This window comes from Myxocyprinus asiaticus, chromosome 31, assembly GCF_019703515.2.
Source record: "Myxocyprinus asiaticus isolate MX2 ecotype Aquarium Trade chromosome 31, UBuf_Myxa_2, whole genome shotgun sequence".
Taxonomy (NCBI): Eukaryota; Metazoa; Chordata; class Actinopteri; order Cypriniformes; family Catostomidae; genus Myxocyprinus; species Myxocyprinus asiaticus.
In genome coordinates this window covers 4808004-4834703 of record NC_059374.1, presented here as the reverse complement: position 1 = coordinate 4834703, position 26700 = coordinate 4808004, and the positions used below count along the sequence as shown (strand labels likewise).

At 40.3% G+C, this 26700-nt stretch overlaps 1 protein-coding gene across 2 annotated transcripts in view; it reads left to right on the top strand.

The window, feature by feature from the left end:
* The window catches only part of amotl1 (angiomotin like 1), a 60733-nt gene that overhangs the window by 11004 nt on the left and 23029 nt on the right, over nt 1–26700 (top strand). The window contains exons 1-6 of one of the 2 annotated variants that reach the window (XM_051665637.1): nt 742–1110; nt 14698–15937; nt 16554–16884; nt 18228–18372; nt 20345–20425; nt 22516–22661. In XM_051665637.1, coding sequence (XP_051521597.1) covers nt 14763–15937; nt 16554–16884; nt 18228–18372; nt 20345–20425; nt 22516–22661 — 1878 coding nt within the window. In that variant the 5' untranslated portion in view covers nt 742–1110; nt 14698–14762. Of the gene's footprint in view, nt 1–741; nt 1111–14697; nt 15938–16553; nt 16885–18227; nt 18373–20344; nt 20426–22515; nt 22662–26700 lie in introns of those variants that run through there. The other variant, XM_051665636.1, reaches the window with a different exon arrangement.

The window sequence follows — 26700 nt, the reverse complement described above, 5'->3', positions numbered from 1 at the left end:
CAGTCAAGCCTTGTTTATGACGTGTTATTTACTACAAAATCATGCAGGAAAAGACTGTCTGTGCAGGGCATCTCCTTAGGGCCCCGAAAATGCTAGGGCCAGTGTCCTGATCAAATGAGTCCACCTGATCAAAATCAAGTCCCCAACTTTCAGTTGGTACTCTGTTCACTTTTTTCACTGCCTGAGTAGAAATCCTACAAAATCCTTGTATGATGTATGTCGATATAAATTTGTAAATACGACATTTAATGACTTTTAAATCATATGTTACACATAATAGTATATATAACCAATGCTGTAGATTGTGAAATAAAAAATAATTGATTGTTCTTTGTTTTTCAGTTACATTTTGCAAGCTCTCCACTTCAGGATTAATGAAGCACACTGCAAAATATGACATATTTACACACCTTACAATCATATATGCACACCAGCTATTATGAGGGAACAGCTGTCAATGATATTTCTGTGCAGTCTAAATATACTGTATATTCATTTTCCTGAGCAGGTCTGTGTACATTTAAAGCTACACTATGTATGATTTTTTTGTTAAAAAATGAACACAATTATATTAATGAGCAAGTACACCAAATCCGTTTGACCTTATCCCGATTCACTACGGTAAGCCTATAATAATTATTTATATTTTAGACTCGATTTCATTTGATCATGACACCGCTCCTGGGGACAGTTACACGAGGAGCTAAAGTTGAAAGGATGCGAACAGAGTTTTGGTGGCGCTAGGACCCAGGAGCGCTTTTTGTCCAGCACACGCGCATTCCTGTCATACCGCAGTGAATGGAAGTGATTGTTGTGAGTCCGTCAAACGCGCTCAGCGCTGCGATCAGCTGCTGAGAGTCCCGGGACATTCACTCTCAAAACATAACCAATCTGACAGATTGAGAAATCCGCGTCAAGATCTCCGAGAAATTTCTAAACATAACTTTCATCATTTTTCTGCCTTCTTTTGTGAAGTTTCCTCAGAGGAGTCAATGTAGCGGAAGATGTGATCAAATAACATGATGCGTGACTCGTGTTTACCAGCTCTCAGCTGAAGCTGACAAATCTGCGTTTTCCAAGCACTAGGGTTTCTATGTTGGTGATGTTCTGGTAAGTTACATTTTTTTCAGTGCAATTTATGGTCTACTAAAGTCGCCATTTAAACTTGTATACATGAATGAAGTCATTAAACGCACTGTTTAGTTTCCTAAAAGTCTTGTAATGTTTAATGCCGTCTGTAACGTGGATTGCAGTGGGTTTTTTAAATAGCTGGCTACGTATTACTGAAGTTCATGTGGTGGTTCTATTTTTGATCTTGTTGAATGTGTGTCAGCATGTGTTTCTGGACTGGTGCCTCTGAGGATGTTTCCCTGCTCACTTTCTGTCATTTCTCTTGTGTTGTCTTTTTATTGGACATTAGAAGCTGCTTGCAAAATAACATGCATGCCAGTGTAAAGGGTGGGTTGGTTAAGTGTTTATATATTTTCTTTTGTTAGAAACTATGAATACACTGTACAAAAAACTGAAAATGTGCAGTTGTCAGGTATTTCAGCCTTATCTGACCCTTACATAATTTCTAATGTTGAATATTCAGTCAGTTTTACTAATATGTTTGACAGTTTAAATGTTATAACATGAAAGATTTTAGGACACACACACACACACACACACACACACCACACACACACATCTTTACAATAAGGTTCTATTTGTTAGCATTATTAAATGCATTAGGTATCATGAACTATCAATGAACAATGTTTTATTACATCATTTAATCATCTTTGTTTAATGTTAATTTATTGAAATACAATTGTTCATGTTGGTTCATAATGCTTTAATGTTAATGTTTACAACTTTTAAAAATGTATTAGTATATGTTGAAATGAACATTACCAACATTATTAAAGGCTGTAAACGTATTATTCATTGTTAGTATATGTTAACTAATGCTAATGAATACAGCCTTAAAAAGTGTTACACATTTTTTTTATGCTGTATTAAAATCAAAGAAGCCATATTACATGAGCAGAAATTACATCCACGAATATCTGGTTCTGTATAACAAAGCCGAGAATTGGCAATCCTTGTTGTAAATTTGGTATAATAAAATTGACAAATAAGGTTGTCCGAGGTGAATTTGTTTTTTTTTTTTTAGAAATAATAAAAAATGTAAAACACAAGTGTCAAGTTTGTAGACATGTAATCTTTGACTTCATGTTGTTTTTACAAATTGTATGAAAAACATTTATAGCGTTTTGTAAAAAAAAATAAAAAGAATTATGTTAATTTTAATGACTTTTAAAAACTCATGTGGTGCAACCATCAAGTAAAAGGTATTAAAATAGTTTCTTTGCACCTTGAATACATGAGTCTGTGCACAACTTCATCATTAATTTAAAAAAAGTTTTCAAACATATGTTTCAGGGTGAAAAATATTTTTTTACAAATATCAATAATTTTTCATTCAAGAATATCAAGACGTTTTCTCATGGTTGCACCAAATGACCTGAACAAAATGTTCCTTTTCATTAAAATGGCATTACATTTTTTTTTTATATTTAATGATATGACAAAATAATTATTTGTTTTTAAATCTTCACACACAGTCTTGTGGGTCTAAAGAGATCTTCTCTGTTTTATGATTTTTGTCACATGACAACAAAATTTCTACCTACATGTTGGTTGCACCACATGACTTTGATTTGGTGGACAAAGTTTTTCAAATATTAATCATATTTTAAAATAAAGTTGCACTGCTTTTTTTTTTTTTTTTTTAAGAAATAATATTAAAAGATTATTCAGCACAACTCATGCCAACATGCCAAATTGTTGTACAATTTCAATAATTTTTCAAGAATTTCACCTTTTAATGAGACCTAAAAATGAGAATTTTTTTACTGTCTCTGGATGACTGCACCACATAAAATTTTTTATTTTAAGTCCCAGAAAAAAATATCAAAATTACTTTGAACTCAGTAATTGAAAACATGTTCATCATAGAAGAGGTGTATTCAAGTAATTGTTTTGTGTGAATTGCATTTGTAAAAAAAAAGGCCCGCCCCAGCAGGTAGTAGTGGAGGGGAAGGACAGCCCACTTAATCGCAAGACAGTCCTTCTCGATGGTATTATATTTTGTCTCGCTGAGGGAGATCTTGTGACTAATAAACAGTACCGGTCGTTCCTCCCCTCCCAGCTCCTGCAAGAGCACCGCCACCAGACCCCTGTCAGATGCATCAGTCTGCAAAATAAAGGGCAGAGAGAAGTGTGGACTTTACCTTAAAGAAAGCCTGTCGGCACAACTCTGTCCACTCGACCAGATTTGGGGCCCCCTTTTTAGTAAGGTCAGTCAGCGGGCTGGTGCCATCAGAATAACTAGGCACAAACCTCCGGTAGTAGCCAGCCCCAAAAACTGCCTTACCTCCTTTTTGGTCTTGGGCGTCAGGCAGGCAGCGATCACTGCAGTTTTGTTAACCTGTGGATGCACCTGCCAGTGACCCAAGTGGAACACCAGATACCTAACTTCCACCCGCCCAATTGCGCACTTCTTCAGGTTTGTCGTGAGTCCCACCTACTGCAGCGCTTTCAGGACAGTCCTCAGATGTTGCACATGCTGCCACCAGTCATTACTATAAATGATAATATCATCTAGATATGCTTCGGCATATGCCGTATGTGGTCTGAAGATCTTGTCCATGAGGTGCTGAAACCTGGCCGGGGCTCCGAACAAACCGAACGGAAGTGTCATGAATTGGTGTAATCCGAACGGTGTGGAAAAAGCAGTTATTTCTCTGGATATTGGAGTTAAAGGGATCTGCCAATAACCCTTTATCAAGTCCAGCGTCAAGTAAAATTGAGCCGTGCCCAACCGATCGAGTAACTCGTCAATTCATGGCATTGGATAAGCGTCAAACTTGGACACCTCATTCACTTTCCGGTAGTCAACACAGACCTGGACCGAGCCGTCACTCTTAGGTACCTGAACTACTGTGCTGGCCCAATCACTGTGCGACTCTTGTATTATGCCCATTTCAAGCATTGCCTCTAATTCTTCCTAAACAACCTTTTTCTTGTGTTCAGGAAGATGATTGGGGCAGCTACAAACCACCACCCCCAGGGTGGTCTCAATATGGTGCTCTACAAGGTTCATGCGACCAGGATGGTGTGAAAACACATCTGCGAATTCCGTTTGCAACCGGGCAATGTCTGTAAGCTGCGACGGTGAGAGGTGGTCTCCACAAGGGACCAGGGTGAATGAATTTGGTTTGGGAGTCACCTCCAGCCTGAGCTCCGCCCTCTCCTTAACTACCGTCGCCAAGGCTACACGCACCGCCTCCCTCCATGGTTTGGGGGGGTTGAGGTGGTAGATTTGATGTGCCCCTCCCCTATCCATTTGTCTTACCTTGTAAACGAGATCTCCAACTCGTCGTGTGACCTCAAAGGGTCCTTGCCACTTGGCGAGTAATTTGAAGCTCGAAGTGGGCAGCAATACAAGCACTTTTTCTCCCTGTGTGATTTTGCGTAGTCGAGTGCCCCTGTCATACATTCGGCGTTGACATTCTTGCACTTGGAGCACATTCTCCTGTGTTACCTGCCACAAAGTATGGAGTTTTGCTCTAAGTTCAAGAACGTATTGAATTTGGTTTTTGCTATTCAAAGGTCCTTCCTCTCAAGCTTCCCATATGACGCCTAGCACACCACGAGGCTGACGCCCATAAAATAGTTTGAATGGGGAAACCCTGTGGAGGCTTGCGGGACCTCTCGTACTGCAAACAACAGGGGGCGAGCCACTTATCCCAATTTTTTGCGTCTTCGTGTCCGAACTTACGAATCATGTTTTTCAAGGTCTTATTAAATAGTTTGACCAACCCGTCGGTTTGCGGGTGATCAACGCTGGTGTGAATCGATTTAATGCCTAATAAATTGTATAGTTTGCGTAGTGTACGTGACATGAATGTTGTCCCTTGGTCAGTGAGGATTTCCTTTGGAATCCCCACTCGGGAGATAATTTTGAAGAGTGCATCCGCAACACTACGTGCTGAGATGTTGCGTAGAGGCACTGCTTCCGGATATCGCATTGCATATTCCACCAGAACTAATACAAAGCAATGGCCATGTGCAGTCCGCTCTAATGGCCCAACGAGGTCCATGCCAATTTTCTTGAAGGGGACCTCGATCAACGGCAGAGGGTGCAGTGGCACTTTTGGGGTGGCCGGTGGATTCACCAACTGACATTCACAGCACACCACACACCAATTGCGTACGTTTTCATGAATGCCTGGCCAAAAGAAACGGGCCATTATATGGTTCAAAGTCTTTTCGTGACCTAAGTGGCCAGTCATTGGGTTATAGTGAGCTGCCTGGAAGAGTGTTTCCCGACAGCTCTTTGGTACTAATAGCTGAGTTGTATTTTCTTTGGTCTGAGTGTCCTGCATCACTCGATACAACCGCTCTTTAATAATAGAAAAGTTTGGATAAGTGAGCGCAACATTAGGCTGGAGCTGTTGACCATCAATTACTTTCACTTGGTCAAAGGCATGCTTGAGGGACTCGTCAGATGACTGCTCCAGAGGGAAATCCCCCTCAGGGAAGCCCCTGAGTATGGGAATTCCCTCGTCTGCGTTATCATGACACGGAGCAGACATCAACGGCCCTGGCACCGCCTCTCTAGCCATAGTGTCGCATGACACACAATGACACCCCTTTGCAGGACCCATCAACACATTTTTAAAACCAGGCCAATTGGTTCCCAGAATTAGTAGATGGGTGAGGTGGGAATTAACTGCGGCCTCAACTCTATGCCTTTTTCCCCTGAATCGTATCTCAATGGCAACCACCGGATACTTGTGAATGTCACCATGCACACACCTCACCCTCACCCATTTATTCTTATCCAATGCCCCGCCTTGCACCAAGCGTTGGTGGATAGAGGTTTGAGAACAACCCGAATCCACCAAAGCTTGATGTGTATCCCCTTTTACCTTTACCGGTATCCGATACGCCCATGCCCAATCGGGGGCAGCCTGCGGAGCGTCAGGGATCCGGATCAGTGTCTCCAACTCCATCACAGAACATTGATCCTGGCAGTGCCTGGCTTCCCTGCAGCTCTGACAGACCAAACCAGGCTTTCCTACCACACTCATGGGGGTGGTCTCGCCAACCTGGGGAGGAGAGTGGAGGGAGACAGGGGGAGTAGGAGGGACAGACAAGGGGAGGGGTTTGGGTGGGTTTCCACCCCTCTTCCGGAGAGTCAGAACAGGGTGGAACTGGGAGGGACGGGGGGGTAATGGGACAACGGGGAGGGAGAGAGAGAAGAGAGTGAACAAAAGGCACTGCTTCGCTGCCTCCTGGAAAAGCCGCCATGAAGTCCTCTGCCAGCTGGACGGCCTCCTCCAGCGATGCCAGGTGGTGGCACTGGACCCACTCGGACATTCCTCGGGGAAGCTGGGAGACAAACTGCTCCAGTATCACCATATCTACGATGTCCATGTCGCCACGGGTTCCCTCGGCCAGCAACTATTTCCGGCAGGCATCCCGGAGCTGATGTGCAAAGGCGAACAGGTGGCCGTGCCTCCCGAAGCTCAGCAATCTGAAGTGCTGGCAACTCTGCTCGGGGCTATGACCAACCCGTTGCTGATGACTTTTCTCAGAGGAGTTGTTGTGCTGCTAGCTGCGCCTCCCTGGAGAGTAAAGGCACTAAGCGGGCTGCCCACGGGTCGGGAGGCCACCTCCATACCTCAGCGGTTTTCTCGAATAGATCGAGGAAGGCTTCCGGATCATCATTTGTACCCATCTTCATCAGGGTCACGGGTGGGGTGGGCTCCGGGGGGTCACAGCACCAGCCCCCTCTCTGACGATCAGGCTCCGGAACACCTGTCGGTCCTCTGCTTGTGCCTGGAGAAGGCTTGGAACAACTGTTCCAGCTCCAGGCATAACTCCAAGAGGGCTTGGTGTTGGTCTTGCTGGATGCTGGTGAGGGACTTCATAACTAATGGTATAGACTCCATAATGACATTATCCTCCAAAACCGGGTTTTTGGCACCACTGTGATAGTTTCTGAGTTCATGGGCAATGGAGGAGTCAGGAGACAGCGAACAGTCAATGTGAGTATTTTTATTACTCTTTCAGCATCACACAAACTTTAAACAAAAAGGGCTCTTGGTGGCCAAAAAACACACACACGAGTCATTGGGGCTTCACACTGTAAAAGCACATGCAGCCAACTTTCTCTGTGATCTCTCTCTCCCACTCTGACGCTCTGGCAGGCCTTATCAGGTGTCCCTCTGGCTTGGGCCCTAATAATCCTTAGAAGAACAATAGGGCCTCCACTTTCAGTGCTTGTGCCCTAATAATAATAAAAATCCTTCGAAGAACATTAGGGCCACTGCACTTTCAGTGCTTGGGCCCCAGTAATCCTTAGAAGAACAATTGGGCCTCTGTACTTTCAGTGCTTGGGCCCTAATGATCACAGGTCCCCCTAAAAGACGCAAAAATGAATCGTATTCAGGTCTGAGTACAGTTTGTTTTTGAGTCCTTTTGTGGTTTGATTGATTTGTACGATGTGAAGGTGAAGAGGTACCAGTCTGCTTTACATTTCATGATTATCATGACTGCATTGTGTTTCGCGTTTGTTTTGTCGTATTATCTGATCACTTTAAACTCTGACCGGCCGCACTCAGAGTAGTTTCTGAATAGCTTGTGAAGCTTAGTGCTGTGATGTGCTTAGTGCACACCAAACTCCAGCGAAAGAAAACATCAAGGATTTTGATATTTAGGACAGAAATATATTACTATTGCACAATATAATATAATTATAGAATAGAATTGGCTGGGTTATCTGGGTTTCATTAAAAATGGTGTAAATGTAAGGTTGACCAAAAATCGTTTAAGTATTTGGAAATATTTTAACATTTAAAATATTATTTTTCATGTCATTCTATCCCTGTACAATATTTAAAAATGTTAAAGCCTTAAAGGAAATCACATTTTATTATATAATTCCAAGTTAAATATGAGAAGGAGTCACGTGACGCCATGCGAGTGGCATATGGTAAATGGCGAGCTCTGCGCACTTTGCTAGTTTTTAATTATTTTTATGTCATAAACCGGAGAGATTCAATAACCCCGCTACATATCTGTTCTTTGAAGTCAACATGGCAAAGAATTAAAAATCTTCGGGCTCTGGAGATATTAAAAGACACTTATGTGCTCAAGCTGATACCTCAGACAGGCCCGCAGACCAGGGACTCAGTTTGGACGGTGCAGCGGGAGAAATTCAACGGCAACTGGCGAGCATGTCTGTGATGCTGACGAAAGTTGTTGTTGACTTAGAGGATCTTGCTGTAATACGTCGACCAATTACTGCAATGGCAACAAAATTCTTGGTTACAAGAATCGGGGATGTCGAGAGACGGATTGATTATCTGGAGTCATCGGAGAAGGAATTAGCTGCTAATCCGCTAGTGTCCAAAGCAGATTTGGAACACGTTTGGGAAAAACTGGAGGATTTGGAGAATCATAATTGGTGAAAGTCCAAATTGTTGGAATTCCTGAGAATGAAGAAGGCTGAGATATGGTGAAATTCCTAGACAAGCTCTTCCCGAGTCTGCTTGACATAACACAGAGTCACAGAGTCCCGGCTCAGGAATCCGCTGATGGAGACAGGCCCCGATCAATTCTGGCCAAATTTCTGAGATTATCCGATAAAGATCTTGGGTTGTGTGAGGCGAGGAGCAAAGGAAAGCTTTCTTGGAAGAATCACAGCATTTTCTTGTTCCCAGACTTTGCGAATACATCAAGAGAAATGTGATCGATTCAAGGAATGTAAGAAACTCTTACATCAACGGAAGATCACTTTTGCTCTGATGTTTCTGGCCAAACTGAGAATAGATACTAAGGATGGCTGCAAAATATGTACAGTACATGCCCACAGCAAGCATTGTCTTTCATAGAGACAATGGGGTGAGTAAACCATTTGATGTTTCTCATGTGGCCCCTGAGTGAGCTTGACTCGCTGAGCATACACTCAACTGTCTGAGGAAGCTGGGTACCATTTTGTTTCTTTTTGTGTTGGTTCCGCCTAGCGGCTGGAGTTTGTTTTGTGGAATAACACTCCTTCAAGAAACTCTTGCATCGACTGAGGATCGCTTTTGCACTGATGTTTCTGGTCAAATTGAGAATAGATTCTAAGGATGGCCACAAAATATTTACATGCCAACAACAAGCGATGGTTTTCATAAAATCGATGGACTGAGAAAGTCATGGTGTGTTTCTCGTGTGGCCCCCGAGTGAGCTTGTCTCGCTGAACATGCGCTTGACCGTCCGAGGAAACTGGGCGCCTGTTTTGTTTTTTTTGTGCTGGTTCCGCCTAGCAGCTAGAGTTTGTTTTGTGGAGTAACACTCCTTCGGGACAGTTGTGGATGAGTCTGCCCATTCTTTGTGCTTATGCCTCCTGTTGGCTGAAGTTTGCTTTGTGGAGTATTTTTTGTAGGACATTGGAAGGATTAGGTCATCTGCTGCGCTCATGAACAGCCGGCTCACTGAACATTTGTTTGACTGCCTGAGGAAACTGAACGGAATGTTTTTTGGTTTTTTTTGTACTGGTTCCGCTAGCGGCTGGAGTTTGTTTTGTGGAGGAACACACCTTCGATACAGTTTTGTGAATGAATCTACATGTTCTTTGTGTTTATTCTGCCTATTGGCTGGAGTTTGTTTTATAGATTATTTTCTGTTATGTAATTTTGTCTTGCAGAATTTGTATAGAAGCACCGGACTTAAGCGATCCGACGGCAAAGTTGTCGCGGGGACTCTCGTAGGCGTACATGGACTTTTTGAGTTTAGAGGGATGAACGCCGGTTGGCGCTGTCGTGCTCGGGGTTAATGTGCATGTTTTTCTCTTTTCTGTTTGTTTGGTTCTGGGGGAAGCTGAAGCAGGGTTTGACTGTTGCACTAATGTTGGAATATGGTCTTTATAATTTTATGTTTGACACACAGTCTATTTTTTTCTGATATGTCAAAATGTCAAATGTTAATATGAGTGGATTATCTCTCTCCACGTGGAATATGAATGGGCTGGGGTGCCATATAAAAAGAAGGAAGGTTATTCCTTTTCTTAAACATAAGAAAAAAAGGTTTTCTTCAAGAAACGCATCTTCCCCCACAGGAAGCTGAAAAATTTGGGAAGATATGGGGTGGACATGTTTTCTTTAGTGCTGGCTCAAGTAAGAGCAGGGGAGTCATTACACTGATAAGTAAACATCTACAATTCAAATGTCTCAAACAGATTAAAGATAAATTAGGAAGAGTCATTATTGTTTTAGCAGAAATTCAGGGGCAAAGGTTGGCTTTGGCTAATATTTATGCACCTAACGCTGATGATCAGGACTTTTTTATAGATCTTGAAGGGATGTTGCAAGCCGCTGGCATCATATTGGGAGGAGACTTTAATCTTTTGATGGACTCCATCAAAGTCCTTGATCATAGTGAAGCAAAAGTGTGTAATCCCCCTAGAGCAACATTGACACTTCACAGGATGTGTAAAAATCTTGGTCTTACAGATATTTGGAGACTTTTAAACCCATCTGGGAGGGACTATACTTTTTTTCATCAGTCTATAAGATTTATTCTAGGATAGTTTTTTTCTTGATTTCTAAGTCCCTCATTTCATCTGTTGTGGATTGCTTAATTGGAAACATCTTAGTCTCAGATCACGCCCTGGTGAGTTTAGAGGTGTTGCCACATACGGAGAAAAAGAAATCATATAGTTTGCACTTTAATGTATCCCTTCTGCAAAATCCTGATTTCCAACAAATGTTAAAGGCTGAAATCAATGTTTATATGGAGACCAACCAGTGGCCCAAACAGGGCATTAAATATTTGTGTGATTTAGTTAGAGTTAATTTTGACCCCTTAATAAAAAGGTTTTCGAGTGATGTGGGCAGGTGGGTTTCATTATATTTATCTATGATTGGGAAGGTTAATGTTATTAAAATTAATTTTATTCCAAAATTCAACTACCTGCTACAATCTCTCCCTGTAGATGTACCCCATCTTATTTCAAGCAGTTTGATAGCATAACGAAGTCCTTCATTTGGAATGGTAAGTGTCCCAGATTACATAACTACATAGGCCAGCTGACAAAGGTGGGCTAGGCCTACCCAAGATTTTGTTTTTTTATTATGCATTCGGACTCAGACATTTGGCTCATTGGTCACTTCCATCTGAGAGAGCCCCTCCCTGGTTTGGTATTGAACAGGAAGTTCTTGCCCCTATTTTGCCATTGCAAAGCCTTTCTATTAAACATTATTTAAATGTTGCCTCGAGCATATGGCTAAACCCAAAATTACATATTAATAAGTCCCCTTTCTGTTGGTCAGAGTGGATTGTGAGGGAGGTTAATACGCTCGGTGACCTATATGAGAGTGGAGTGTTGAGATCGTTTGAAAATATGGTCCAACATTTCAGGATTCCCAGATCTCAGTTCTTTAGGTATTTACAGCTGCACCACCTGCTCTGTACTATTTTTGGGTAGCATACACCCACCTAAAGGGGCAGATACTCTAGAAGTGGTGATTTACTGCTTTTGGAAAAGGTCATGAGGCACCAGTGTATTACTCCCTGTTAATTCAGAGTTTTGGGGATGGTGCTTCAACTTCTCTCAAGAGATTATGGGAGAGAGATTTAAACTTGGTATTAGAGGAGGGAGTGTGGGTTAGGATTCTAAAAAACATCAAGTCTACATCTAGAGATTCAAGGGTGCGTCTGATGCAATTTAAGATTTTGCATCGATTATATTGGACACCCTCTAGATTGTATAGACTTGGCCTTAAAGACACACCCACCTGCTGGTGATGCAATTCAGAAGATGGGGACACAACCCATGTTTTTTGGGAATGTGTTAAGATACAAGAATTTTGGTTGAGGGTTCAGAGATTTATGTGTGACATATTGGACACACAATTTTCATTTTGCCCCAGACTCTGCATCTTAGTTGATGGGGCAGTCGTTAATTCTGGGGGTAGCCACTTAAAAAGTTGGGTCCTAGCCGGAGTTATGGTTGGCAGACAAATTATTCTTAGGGGGTAAAAGACAGCTGGGGCACCCTCGTTTCAGGAGTGGTGTGGGGAGATGGGCGGAGTGGCAGCATTGGAGAAGGCGATTTTTAGAAGGTTGGGAAAATGGGATTTGTTTAATAGGAAGTGGGATGGATATTTGGCTTTTTTGGAGGGTTCTTGGGGAGGGGCAGTGGTGAGGGATTTTAAATGTTTTGTTTGTGTATATGCATTTTTGTTTTTTGAAAGTATATATTTTTTAGGTTTTTAAATATATATATATATATATATATATATATATATATATATATATATATATATATATATATATATATATATATATATTTTTATAAGTTATAATTGTAAGTGGGGGCTTAGGTAGCTCAGTGAGTAAAGACGCTGACTACCACCCCTGAAGTTCACAAGTTCGAATCCCAGGGCATGCTGAGTGACTCCAGCCATGTCTCCTAAGCAACCAAACTGGCCCGGTTGCTAGGGAGGGTAGAGTCACATGTGGTAACCTCCTCGTGGTCACTATAATGTGGTTCGCTCTTGGTGGGGTGTGTGGTGAGTTGTGCGTGGATGCTGCAGTGGATGGCATGAAGCCTCCACACGCGCTATGTCTCCGCGGTAACGCGCTCAACAAGCCACGTGATAAGATGCGCAGGTTGATGGTCTCAGATGCGGAGGCAACTGAGATTCGTTCTCCGCCACCCGGATTGAAGTGATTCACTACACCACCACGAGGAATTAGAGTGCATTGGGAATTGGGCATTCCAAATTGGGGAGAAAAAAAAAAGGGGGAGAATAATTGTAAGTGACCACTGTAGTGCATGTTCGGGTCAGAGGGGGAATGTTCACGGGGAGGGGTTTAATTTATATAACTGATTTGGTATTTTATGTTGTGTTTATTTGTCTTGTGATGGAATCAATACAAATGTTTTATAACAACAAGTTAAATATGAATAAAATATTACTGAATGTGTATGTAAGCACGTATTCACCTTAAGAAGTAGGACAATTTTGTATGACAATTTTTTGCATAATCACAATTATATGTATGACAAATATTATAAAGGTGACTGCCCCCAGCTGCAGTGGGGTCTGAGTTCTTAAGGAGTTGTGGTATGAACAACAAGGGGTCTAAGACCACATCAATGCTAAGAGGACTAAAAAAGAAACATGTGCGCGCATCTTATCATGTGGCCTGTTTAGCGTGTTACCGCAGAGACATAGCGTGTGTGAAGGCCCACGCAATTCTCCACAGCATCCACGCACAACTCACCACGTGCCCCACCAAGAGCAAGAACCACACATTATAGTGACCATGAGGAGGTTTCCCCATGTGACTCTACCCTCCCTAGCAACCGGGCCAATTTGGTTGCTTAGGTGACTTGGCTGGAGTCACTCAGCCTGCCCTGGATTCGAACTCACGACTCCAGGGGTGGTAGTCAACATCAATACTTGCTGAGCTATCCAGGCCCCCCCAAAAAAACAGAATTATAAAATAATTCATTATTAAAATTTGGCTTCAGGAAAAGCAACGGAATGCTTCAACATTAACTGAATATAGCATCAGAGTTACAATTAAAATATACGGACCAAGGATGACATTTTAATGCAGGCAAAATGAGTACTCTAAGAATTTTAGTTAATTTGTAGGTATTGCATTCATGTCATTGCATTGCATTTCAGTTTTTCAGAAAAACCTATTTTTTCGAACTCCTCCTAGACCATTGGTCCGGTCGAGACACTCAGGTCAAAAAGTTATGAATTTTGATTTGTCAAATTGGTTATAAGATATGAGCCTGTTAATTTTTTGACCGTGGCCAAAATCACTTATAAGCCTATATATTCTGGAAGATTTGTCTTGAGGGTCCCTCGATTATACATGTAAAAATCTAGGGTGAATCAGACAAACGGTCTAGGGGGAGTTAGAATACATAGAAAAAGTCAGAAAACTCAAAATGGCAGACCTTTGTAGATATTCTGTACCTTTTTTGAACTTCACCTAGACCATTTGTCTGACCACCTAGAGACACTCATGACAAAAAAGGTATCAAAAGAATTTTGATTTGTCAAACTATTTAGAAGATATAAGCCCATACATTTTTGGGCTGTGGCCCAATTCACTTATCAACCTAAGTTCTGAATGATTTGACGAATCAAAATTCTTTTAAAAACTTTGCATCTTGAGGGTCCCTAGATTATTTGGGCAAAATTTGTGCGAATCAGACTTGCAGTATAGGAGGAGTTACAAAAAGTAGGTTTTTTGGAAAGCTCAAAAGGGCTAAAATATTTTGCTTGCTTTAGGGAATCAGAAGAAAAAAATTATTTTGATTTAGCCCATTCCATAGCTGAAATATAAGCAAAAACCACCTGGGGTTGGAAGGGGTGTGTGTGTGCCCCTGAGTAGTGGGGAGATTTTGGACCATCCTGCCATCCTTTGGTGTCTCTAAGCCCAGACACTTTTAGGGCAGAATAAGAATGAAAAAGAAATATATAGAAATACAATAAGGTTCCAGATCCTTCTGTGCTTGGACCCCTAATAATCAATTTCCTGGAAGATACGCATCATAAAAAAGAAAGATATGGTGATATTTTGTGCCAATACTCGGATGAATAGTTGCTCTATCTCTTTTTGTAGGTAACATCATCCATTTCCTTGGTGCATATCCTTGCTACCTTTTGCCCACACGCTCAGCGGCAGACATGCGTGTTTCTGAGGACGGCATGTCGGGAACCATGCTTCAGAGGCTTATGCAAGAACATCTGCAATACGAAACAAGTGGAACCAGAGGAGGCTTACAAAACGAAAGCTCTCAGATGCAAAGCAGTCCCATGTCTACAGAGAACCTGCTCTTACAAGAGGAGGGTCAAGTATCCCATTTGTATCAGCCTATACTCCCACAGAGTCAGTCACGACAGGAACCTCAAGGTCAGGAGCATCAAGTGGACAGCTGCTCCATGGAGAAGAGCAGTGGAGTGGGTCAGGTTGCAGGTAGAACAGTCCAGACAAACCTGACTTTGCCTAGATTTGATACCCTTGAGCTTCCATCTTATGAGGAGGCTAAAACCCAGTCTCACCTGTACAGAGGACAACAGAGTCCAATGAACACTATGTCCCAAAACCTAGAATACACCCACCAGAGTCTTCAAAATTCAGACATCCCAAACCAGACTCTTCCAAACAATCTGCAACAAAATCAGAACCTGGTCCTTCACAAGGAAGGCCATGAAAACCTTGTCAACCAAAGTCAGCAGCAAGACAACCACGTCCAACAGACGCAACAGTTTTCAATAGTGTCTGACAAACCCACAGGCTCACAATCCTGTCCTCCGTCACTTTGCAATGCACATTCACTCTCCTCCCCTCCTTCCCTTTCATCTTCTTCCACCTCTCTCTCCACGGTACCTGTGAAGGCCCGTGTGGAAGGTCGAGCGTGGGTCCAGCGAGGGATAACTGCTGGTACAACTCTTCAGGATGAAGGCCTGGCAGAATTAAAACAGGGTCATGTTCGTTCGCTCAGTGAAAGGCTCATGCAACTCAGCTTAGAATGCAATGGAGCTAAGCAAAGTGGGGGACACTCCAGTTCTCCCTGCCCAGGAGACACTACTCTTTGTGGTGTTGAGAGTACAGCAAATTCCCCCTCACCTAGCAAGACCTCTACAATTACATTTCTACCTCCACCACCACCCCTAACCTCACCACAATTGGCTTTGGAACAAAGAGGTCCTCCCCCAGAATATCCTTTTAAGTTCAAGGTAAAAACAGTGCTTCCGGCAACATTAAACTCCAACCCAAGGTCTCTGGAACATGACCCCCTCTACAGTGACACCTTGACAGCAGCCGTGATGGAGACAGTGCCACATACAAATGTAGCAAGGTAAGTGTAACAAACTCTTAAGAGTGATGTGTGCAAAAAAAAAAAAATTATGTTCTTGTTATCATTTATTGGTGGGACATGGGTTAACTTTTATTAGGACGGATTAGAACTCCTCATACCGATAGTGAAAAAGTTACCTCTAGAGCAGTGTTTCCCAACCTTTTTTGCCATAAGTACGCTCACAGCACCATCCGTAAGGCTCAAGTGCCCCTTCATCGACACAAAACTAAAGAGATACCAAAGACTAAATATCATTTATCATTATCTTTAATATTGTAATATCCCTGATGTACTTTTATTGATCAAAAAAAGTGGGGTCATATGAGCCGTGAAGCTCACAATTGAAAAGACTAATGCTGTTAAACATAGCCCTTGTCTCCTATCCCAGTGTAATGTGCAGAGAGAACTATAGGTAAACTATAACTACAAGCAAGCTATTGGTATGTTGATTTCCCCCCCAAAAAGTAAACTCTGGGGCAGGTCTATCTGTTTGGCTGACTTATGGCAGGTTTGGCAGGTGTCTGGGAAACCTGTTAATGGTGCAGAAATTACACACGGCAGCTTTTTATATGAACAAATGTCAACACATCTCGCACACTGTCTTTGTCCATTCTAGGCAGCGGCCAATATCTCTAAGTGCTTCATCACAGCACCAACAGCAGAACTGTCCCATGTTCTCAGAGAGCTTTATCCTGCCTTCTCAGGCTTCTCAATGGCCATATCAGCCTGTATCTCTGTCACAGTCTCCGGGATTTCCTGCAGCTCAGACTGGATCTGTGATACAGGGACTGTCTCTACGTGAGGCCCCTTTAGGACAGCCTTTCCCAGGGGAAGCATTTGCCATGGTGAGCCATGCACAGCAGATGCTGGAGATCTTAAAAGAGGAGAACCAAAGCCTTAGACAAGAGCTTCACAAGCAAAATGAAAAAGCCGGCAAACTACAACGGGTATCATACATTTTTATTTCCCCTTTCTGTGTGAAAACGAGCAGTGGCACAATGTGTGAGAATTTCTGAAGTTTAATAATTTAAATCTTGCATTAGTATGAGCTATGAATAATAATTAAACCTGAAGAGGGCATAATACTGGAAAGTGGTTAAAAAAAAATGCAAAAAACAATATGAATAGATATATCAAATGAATGCACAGTGGTGATTTTGGGATGTGAAGATGTTATTGGAATACTGCCCAGCAGGGCTTGACATTAACACCCATCCACCCGCCAGATGCGTGTAGAATGGCAGATAACTCCATCACTCTTACTAGCCACTTTGGCAGGTTGCATTTTCAGGGTTTTTCCTGCATTTAAAATTCTGTGAATGTCGGGCCGCCTTTATAAGCACTAAATATTTTTCTCGTCTGACTCGTCTTTTGTGTGGCACGATTGAAGCCTGATTTTTGTGTGAATCGCAGACCCATTTGCGTGAATTAACTGCTCTGTGCTATTGTAACTCTGGAGTGCATGCGTCAACCGGGCTTGCCTAATTTTCCACACTTTATTATAATGTGCGTACCAGAGATAGGATAGCACAGAGCTGATCATGTTACATTCAACCAGGCTTCCCACGATATTACGGCGCAGATAACAAAACTAATGCAACCCATTAGAAATTTTACACAGATTGTTCTACATTACAGTGCTTTGAAGGAATTCAAACATCTCAAACAGCTAGACAGCCTCGACATTATAAACAGCACTCACAAGGAAAAGGGGGAAACAACACTGTGGCATTTCAAAACAACATAAATAACAAGACTTTTTAATTTACACATCATCACCCTTAGTAAAATGTGTAACTTTTTTTAATAACACTAACTATATTAATGAGGAACCATCCATGGTCTTAACTGTGGTTATGGCCTTAAAATTACATAAAAGGGGTATAAAGTCTAGACTTCCATGAATTATGGACAAATTATGGACAAGGCTTTCCTCCTATTCTATCATACTCCTGTTCTTACTGGAAATGTTTACTTTCAGATATTCCAAGAGATTACTTAAATCATTAGGCCTGTGTCCTGATAAACCCATATCATTCTTGTTTAAATCAAATGTCCAAACAAATATATGCAGTTAAAGTCTCCAGTTACCTTTATCACATTTTGTAGGGTGGGGGATTTTGGCTAATGAAAATGATGAATGGCTAATGGCTTATTACACAATTACCCAATGTTTCCGGTTAGCGAAAAGGTTAATGTCAAGCCCTGCTGCCCAGTATGACTTGAATACATCTCAGGAGGAATATGACTTACTGTGAATTATAAATGGGAGTTTGCGCTGTGTTCACAGTTGGTGGTGGAGGTTGAGCATCTGTCTGATGCATATGAGAGTTTAGTGAAGAGCTCATCCAAACGAGAGGCTCTGGATAAAACCATGAGGAATAAACTAGAGGGAGAGATCAGACGCCTTCATGACTTCAACAGAGACTTGAGAGGTGAAAATGTGAAATATTATTTATTTATTAAAGGAATGTTCCAAGTTCAATACAATGCTAATCGACAGCATTTGTGTCATAATTGATGAGCAAAAAAATATTTTCAATTTGTCCCTCTTTTTTAAGCAAAAATGCATCATGCTTCGGGGTTCTTTTGAGAAGCAGATTTTGATGGTTGATATGGCCAGCACTGCAGTTTTCTTAATCTTTTAAGCATTATATAGTAATTATTACATTATTTAGTATATAAAAATAATTTAATAATGTTTGTTTATTAAAATAATAGATAATAGATAATAATGAAGTTATTATAAATTGGTATCTATGGCTGAAAGTGAAGAAATGTGTAGGTTCTTTCTAAACTATTGGCGAAAACAAGTTTTAACTTGAATCAATATGTCTGTATGATTATGTTGGACATGTAACAGGTTGATGTCACACTTCTAAAGCCTGAGTAATGTGACATACTATAAAAATGAAAGACAACTTAACTAAAATTTTTGGTCCACATACAGTAAATAGTAATATTTTACTTCAGTATCAGCATATATTGAATATTTAAACTTAAAGGGATAGTTCATCCAAAAATGAAAATTCAGTCATTGTTTACTCACACCTGTGTTGTTATAACTGTATATGACTTTCTTTCTTTTTCTTAACATAAAGGGAGAAACTGTGAAAAAATGTTGTGATGTCATACAGTGGCAGTTTATGGTGACCACATCTTCAAGCTTCAAAAGAACATAAAAGTATAATTTAGAAGTCTAATAAATTATTCCATGAGACTCATGATTGTTATGAAAGCATACGATAACAAACCGAAATCTAATGTAGTATTTAGTGAAAATTTTCACTGACCGTTGATCTCCTGTTCATGATAGGGCATGAGAGTAACAGTTCACTCAGCCCCCTCATGACACTGGGGCATTCAAGCGAAAACTCGTATTGTTTATCGAAAAACAGGTCCTTCACAGCGATAGTGACAACAGAACACAACACAGCTGCACACAAAACAGAGAACAGAACTTACTAAACATGTCTGAAGAGTTTGTAGTCGAAGAATTGATGCATTTCTATGCCCAGCCCGGTGCCATTTCACAGCAGACAGAGTTACCCACGCAATGCCGAAAATAGAAAACAAGCGATCTATAGAATGTACTGTCGCTCATCATGGCTGGTTAGGATAAAAACTCTGATTAACATAGGAAAGCATACCTTATATCACGTGTCGTTTGCCATCAGGTTAGGACACGGTGTGACTGTGGCTGCCTGTAGCCTCCTCTGTGTTTCTGTTTGATTTCTGAGTACTCTGTTCAAACAAATAAGGCTGGGCATAGAAACGCATCAATTCTTCAGACATGTTTAGTAAGTTCTGTTCTCTGTTTCGTGTGCAGCTGTGTTGTGTTCTGTTGTCACTATCGCTGTGGTGGACCTGTTTTTAGATAAACAAAAGAGTTTTCACTTGAACGCCCCAATGTTTGAGGGGGCTGAGAGAACTGTTGCTCTCGTGCCGGAGATCAATGGTCAGTGAACATTTTCACTAAATAATACATTAGATTTTGGTTTGTTTCTCACCAAACCTTATCGTATGCTTTCATAACAATCATGAGTCTCATGGAATAATTTATTAGACTTCTGAATTATACTTTTGTGTTCTTCTGAAGCTTGAAGAGGTAGCCACCATAACCTGCCATTGTATGACATCACTGACCACAAAATTTTTTCACAATTTCTCCCTTTGTGTTAAGAAAAAGAAAGAAAGTAAAATGGGGTTATATCAACACAGGTGTGAATAAACAATGACTGAATTTTCCTTTTTGGGTGAACTAATCCATAATAACAGTACATTTAACAAGTTACTGCAGTCAAAATAAATGCAAAGACATAATTTATTATGAAAAGTATTACATATTGTTTATTCACATATATAAATTGTCATGGTCAATAAAACTTTTTTAAATGTGTTTTTCAGACCGTTTGGAAACAGCCAATCGGCAACTAGCCAATCAGGAGTTGGATGGACAAGAGGATGGAAACTTGTATCTTTCACTTAGTGAGGGACTTTATATTTGATTTGATTAGTGTTTATAATTACACAAGTGAACTTGTTATATAATTAATTTGTCCTGTTAAACTTGTTCTCTCTTGTAAATGTGTGTCTAGCTTAGCCCAAATTATTTCCTGCATCCCTCCCTTAACTTCCTGTTCCACTTCCTCCCTTACACTCAAATCTCTCTTTCTCTTAAAATGAAAACATGGAATTACCCCATTTCCTTTAGAGTCCCAGAGCCATAATCTCACACACAGTGCTGGAAAAACTGAGACATTGTTTTAAAGTTTGTCTTAAAGGGACAGTTCACCCAAAAATGAAAATCTTATAATTTACTCACCTTCATGTCATTCCAAACCCATATGATTTTTTCTTTTCTTTTTCTTTCGTGGAACACAAAAGGAGATGTTTGGGGGAATGTCCAAGCTGACCTTTACTATAAAATGAAAAAGTGGATGGTGACAGGGTCTGTCAAGTTTAAAAAAAGAGCACAAAAGCACCATAAAAGTATCATAATCCAACTCATATTTTATTTAGTAAAATTCAAGTTAATGGAGTACTTAACCCAAATATGATCATTCACTCATCTTTTACTCACTCTTATGCCATCTCAAACTCGTATGACTTCCTTTTTTCTGAGGAACACAAACGAAGATATTTTGATGGAGATATGAGGTGTTTTTGTCCATTCAGTGTCCAAGTCAATGGGCTCCTAAAAAGATATAAAGGTAATCCATACGACTAGGGATGCACCGATGTATCGGTTGCCTATATTTATCGACCAGTTGTTGACTAAATTAAAATCATCGGCATATTGGTTATAAGAATGAAAAAGCTGATATGAAAAAACGATGTTTATAGTTAAATAAGTAACACACTTTGTGAATTCTCTGTGAGTGAAACTCTGTGAATTCAAAAGCACAATCCAGAAATAATAAAAGCAACAATATGTAGAAGTGTTGACACTTCCTAAGAACATGTAATATTTTATTTGAATCTTTCTCATTCTCATGTTAATGCGGAAAAACATCATAAACGGATTTGACAGTTGTGAAAGCTTACCTTTAGGCTACTTGATGAGGCAAACCATCCAAAACGCTTTGAAACCAGCAGATTATGACTTCTGAGACATCGGTATGATATCCATTAATGCTGCATGATTGATTGAAATAAGATTGAAATCGCTAAATGGCCATGCACAATTACTAAACCCTAAAAGCCTGCATTTTAAAATATAGTCTGCATTCAGTGCTTCAGTCAGTGCTGTATGAGCAAGCAGCACTCTCTAGCGGTCTCGAAAGCATTATCCAACTATAATACAGAATTTCAAAGGGGGGTTATTTTTCCATGATGTGGTTGACATTTCCGTGGAATTGCCCAACATATGCATAGTATGAATTTGTAATATTCTATTTCTGTTGTAATGTTCTTTTGTATTGAAGTTCAAAAATATTTTAGAAGTACAAAATAACCTTTTTTTAATATCACTCATTATGTTCTCATATTTAGTAATAATTTTTTTATCTACATTTTTTATCTTTTTACCTTCTATTTATCTTTCATTGTGGTTATCTTTAAAAATGTGCCTGTCATGTGTTCAACAGATCCAATCCTTATTCAATTGTACCTCTCTTTATATTTTTAAAGCATAAATCCAAATTAAAATCTGATGAAAAAATAAGGTAATTGGCAAAAAATCAGTATCGGTTTATAGTTTTTTTGTTGTTAAAATCGGTATCGGCTAAACAATTTCATATCGGTGCTTCCCTACATATGACTCCAGTGGTTTAATCCATCTCTTCTGAAGCTGTACGATCAATTTTGTGGGAGAAATAGACCAAAATGTAACTCCTTTTTCACTGTAAATCTTGCCATCTGCAGTCTCATTGGCAATCGTGATTTGAAGCACGATTACAATTCCTCGCATACAGAGCGCATGTTCCCCTTTGACTTGCATTTTATGGATATAAACACCTCATATATCCTTCAAAATATCTTTGTTTGAGATGGCATAAGGGTCAGTAAATGATGAAAGAATTATCATTTTTGGGTGAACTATTCCTTTGACGTATTGTCATTGTATTTCCTCTCAGGAAGAGAAAGCCTGAAAGATCTGGAGAATTTCGAGAAAGAGGCAGCCAGCCTCCGATCAGCCAATGAGGATCAGCAGCGACACATTGAAATCTTAGAACAGGCTTTGAATAATGCTCAGAGTAAAGCCGTCAGATTAGAGGAAGAGGTGAGTCTACACAACCTACAGTATGACCAATATATTGTAATCAATAAAGTAATCAGCTGATGAATTTTTAAAAACACAGTAGCCACTGGGGTTTCTCATGCAATGAAAAACTCCAGAGGCTATTACTGGGAGTATTTACACTTGGTCACGTAATGTGTTTTTACTGATCAGATAGCTATCCGGTTAGGTATGCGTTACATTTACACTTGGTCTCTTAAATGTGTCTCAGATATAAATCTGATCTTCAGTTTTCGCAGTATATGCAAATTCAACAGAGTTTACTTCTGCGATTGATGCTTATTCAGCGAAAGTTTTGAGAAGTTATTTACTGTATTTTTGTTTCAGGTTTCTTTACCAGGTGTGTGTATGTGTGCGGTATATTTTTCCTCACTGAGCTTGGTATGGCAAGATATGTCCGTGCATGGCAGGTTCGCTTGTTGTCAGTGTTTAGTAGAGGTCAAGTCAAGTCATTTTTATTTGTATAGCGCTTTTCACAACACACATCGTTTCAAAGCAGCTTTATAGAAAATCATGCATTAATAGAAAATTAAACTGGAATATCTATAAAGTCTAAGAGTCATCATTGTGTAGTTTGATTAAATATGACTTTAAATTGTGTATAAAAATAAATAATAAAATAATAATTGTATTTAGAACCCCAGTGAGCAGCTGAAGGCAAGGAACACAAAACTCCATAAGATGTTGGTTAATGGAGAAAAATAACATTGTGAGAAACCAGGATCACTGTGGGGACCAGTTCCCCTCTTGCTAAACAGCATGAATATAATGCCAATAGTAGTTATTTATGTGCAGTGCAAGTCATGGTTTAAAATTATTAAACTAAGTAAGTGTTAAGGGTCAGTGTTTAAAAAAGATTTTTTATGAACTATAAGATTAATGTCTAATGTCTTTGAAGTTCACTCTGAATTAACTGCAGAAGTTCACATACAGGTGCATCTCAATAAATTAGAATGTCGTGGAAAAGTTCATTTATTTCAGTAATTCAACTCAAATTGTGAAACTCGTGTATTAAATAAATTCAATGCACACAGACTGAAGTAGTTTAAGTCTTTGGTTCTTTTAATTGTGATGATTTTGGCTCACATTTAACAAAAACCCACCAATTCACTATCTCAAAAAATTAGAATATTTTGACATGCCAATCAGCTAATCAACTCAAAACACCTGCAAAGGTTTCCTGAGCCTTCAAAATGGTCTCTCAGTTTGGTTCACTAGGCTACACAATCATGGGGAAGACTGCTGATCTGACAGTTGTCCAGAAGACAATCATTGACACCATTCACAAGGAGGGTAAGCCACAAACATTCATTGCCAAAGAAGCTGGCTGTTCACAGAGTGCTGTATCCAAGCATGTTAACAGAAAGTTGAGTGGAAGGAAAAAGTGTTGAAGAAAAAGATGCACAACCAACCGAGAGAACCGCAGCCTTATGATTGTCCAGCAAAATCGATTCAAGAATTTGGGTGAACTTCACAAGGAATGGACTGAGGCTGGTGTCAAGGCATCAAGAGCCACCACACACAGACATGTCAAGGAATTTGGCTACATTTGTCGTATTCCTCTTGTTAAGCCACTCCTGAACCACAGACAACGTCAGAGGCGTCTTACCTGGGCTAAGGAGAAGAAGAACTGGACTGTTGCCCAGTGTTCCAAAGTCCTCTTTTCAGATGAGAGCAAGTTTTGTATTTCATTTGGAAACCAAGGTCCTAGAGTCTGGAGGAAGGGTGGAGAAGCTCATAGCCCAAGTTGCTTGAAGTCCAGTGTTAAGTTTCCACAGTCTGTGATGATTTGGGGTGCAATGTCATCTGCTGGTGTTGGTCCATTGTGTTTTTTGAAAACCAAAGTCACTGCACCCATTTACCAAGAAATTTTGGAGCACTTCATGCTTCCTTCTGCTGATCAGCTTTTTAAAGATGCTGATTTCATTTTCCAGCAGGATTTGTCACCTGCCCACACTGCCAAAAGCACCAAAAGTTGGTTAAATGACCATGGTGTTGGTGTGCTTGACTGGCCAGCAAACTCACCAGACCTGAACCCCATAGAGAATCTATGGGGTATTGTCAAGAGGAAAATGAGAAACAAGAGACCAAAAAATGCAGATGAGCTGAAGGCCACTGTCAAAGAAACCTGGGCTTCCATACCACCACAGCAGTGCCACAAACTGATCACCTCCATGCCACGCCGAATTGAGGCAGTAATTAAAGCAAAAGGAGCCCCTACCAAGTATTGAGTACATATACAGTAAATGAACATACTTTCCAGAAGGCCAACAATTCACTAAAAATGTTTTTTTTTATTGGTCTTATGATGTATTCTAATTTTTTGAGATAGTGAATTGGTGGGTTTTTGTTAAATGTCAGCCAAAATCATCACAATTAAAAGAACCAAAGACTTAAACTACTTCAGTCTGTGTGCATTGAATTTATTTAATACACAAGTTTCACAATTTGAGTTGAATTACTGAAATAAATGAACTTTTCCACGACATTCTAATTTATTGAGATGCACCTGTAGATGCAATTGTCCTTTGTTAGTTGGCCGATGAAGGCTTTTGTTGGCAATTCGTTGAGTCTATGTATTCCATTTTAAGAGTGTATTCCATCATTAGACCAAGGTGATGCAGGCAGAGATCAATGAGGTGCATCGCAGTTCAACTGGCAGATCATTTCGGTGAGGTCTATCCTAACTCCAAGGTTCAGGCAGTGGCATATTGTAATGGTTACCCTGGTGACCATGGATGTTTATTGTTCTCTGCCTGTCTTGTGTTTGATTATGGGTTTTGTAGTTCTTTTCAGTGTCTTTGTTTCATTGGCTCTTATGATTATTAGTCACAGGTGTTCCTTGTTTTCTTATTAGGTCCTTGTGTATTTAATCCCTGTGTTTTCCTCTGTTCATTGTCAGTTCTTAACCTTTCATGGCTGTAGGGTTTGTTCTGTTTTTGTGTTTTTAGTTTCTTGTGTTTCTTTTTCTGAGTTTATATTAAAAAGCCTCCACTTAGATACTCTTTCTCTCATCTCATTCCTGAAAACCTTACCCATATGAAGTATCCCTGTCGTATGATTGGAGTTGGCATCAGTTCATCCCCTGAAGTACATCGTAATAGACTGAAGTGATGTCTGGCTGGCACTGGCTGCATTTAGTCATCAGCACTCAGAGACACGTAGCAGTGGAGTGCGTCACCAAGCAGGAACGGAGCTGGATATGGCCGGCTCTGGTAACCTCGGGATATGAATCCCAAGGTTGAGACAGGGAAACAAATAGAATAATATTAGCGTAGATGCCATTAAATGTTTTGCAGAGTGATCATGATAAATGTTTCTGGTTCCGGCAGACCTAACTAAAGCAGCCTAATTGTGAGTTGATGGATAAATTAGGTGTAAGCCTGGCTAAATAGATGAGTCTTTAGTCTAGAATTAAACTGAGCCAGTGTGTCTGTGTTCCGAACAGTATTAGGGAGATTATTCCATAGTTTAAGAGCCAAATAGGAAAAGGATATACCTCCTTTTGTGGTTTTTGATATTCTAGGAACTATTAACAGGCCAGAATTTTGCAATCATAATGAACGTGATGGAATATAGCATGGTGGAAGGTCACTTAAGTACTGTGGAGCTAGACCATTCAAAGCTTTGTACGTAGTTAACAACATTTTAAAATTAATACAAAATTTAACAGGTAGCCAATGTAATGATGATATAATGGGACTAATATGATCATATTTCTTGGTTCTAGTCAGCACTCTGACTGCTGCATTTTGAACCAACTGTTTAAAAGTTTATTTACTGAACTTGCAGGACATCCTCCCAGTAATGCATTACAATGATTTAGTCTTGAGGTCATGAACGCATTAATTCATTTTTCGGCATCAGCAATAGAGAGCATGTGTCGTAACTTAGCAATATTTCTGAGGTGGAAGAATGCTGTCCTACAAACATTGAAAATTTGATTTTCAAAGGACAGATTTGTATCAAATATAACACCTAAGTTCTTCGCTGTAGAAGACGATGTAGCAGTACATCCATC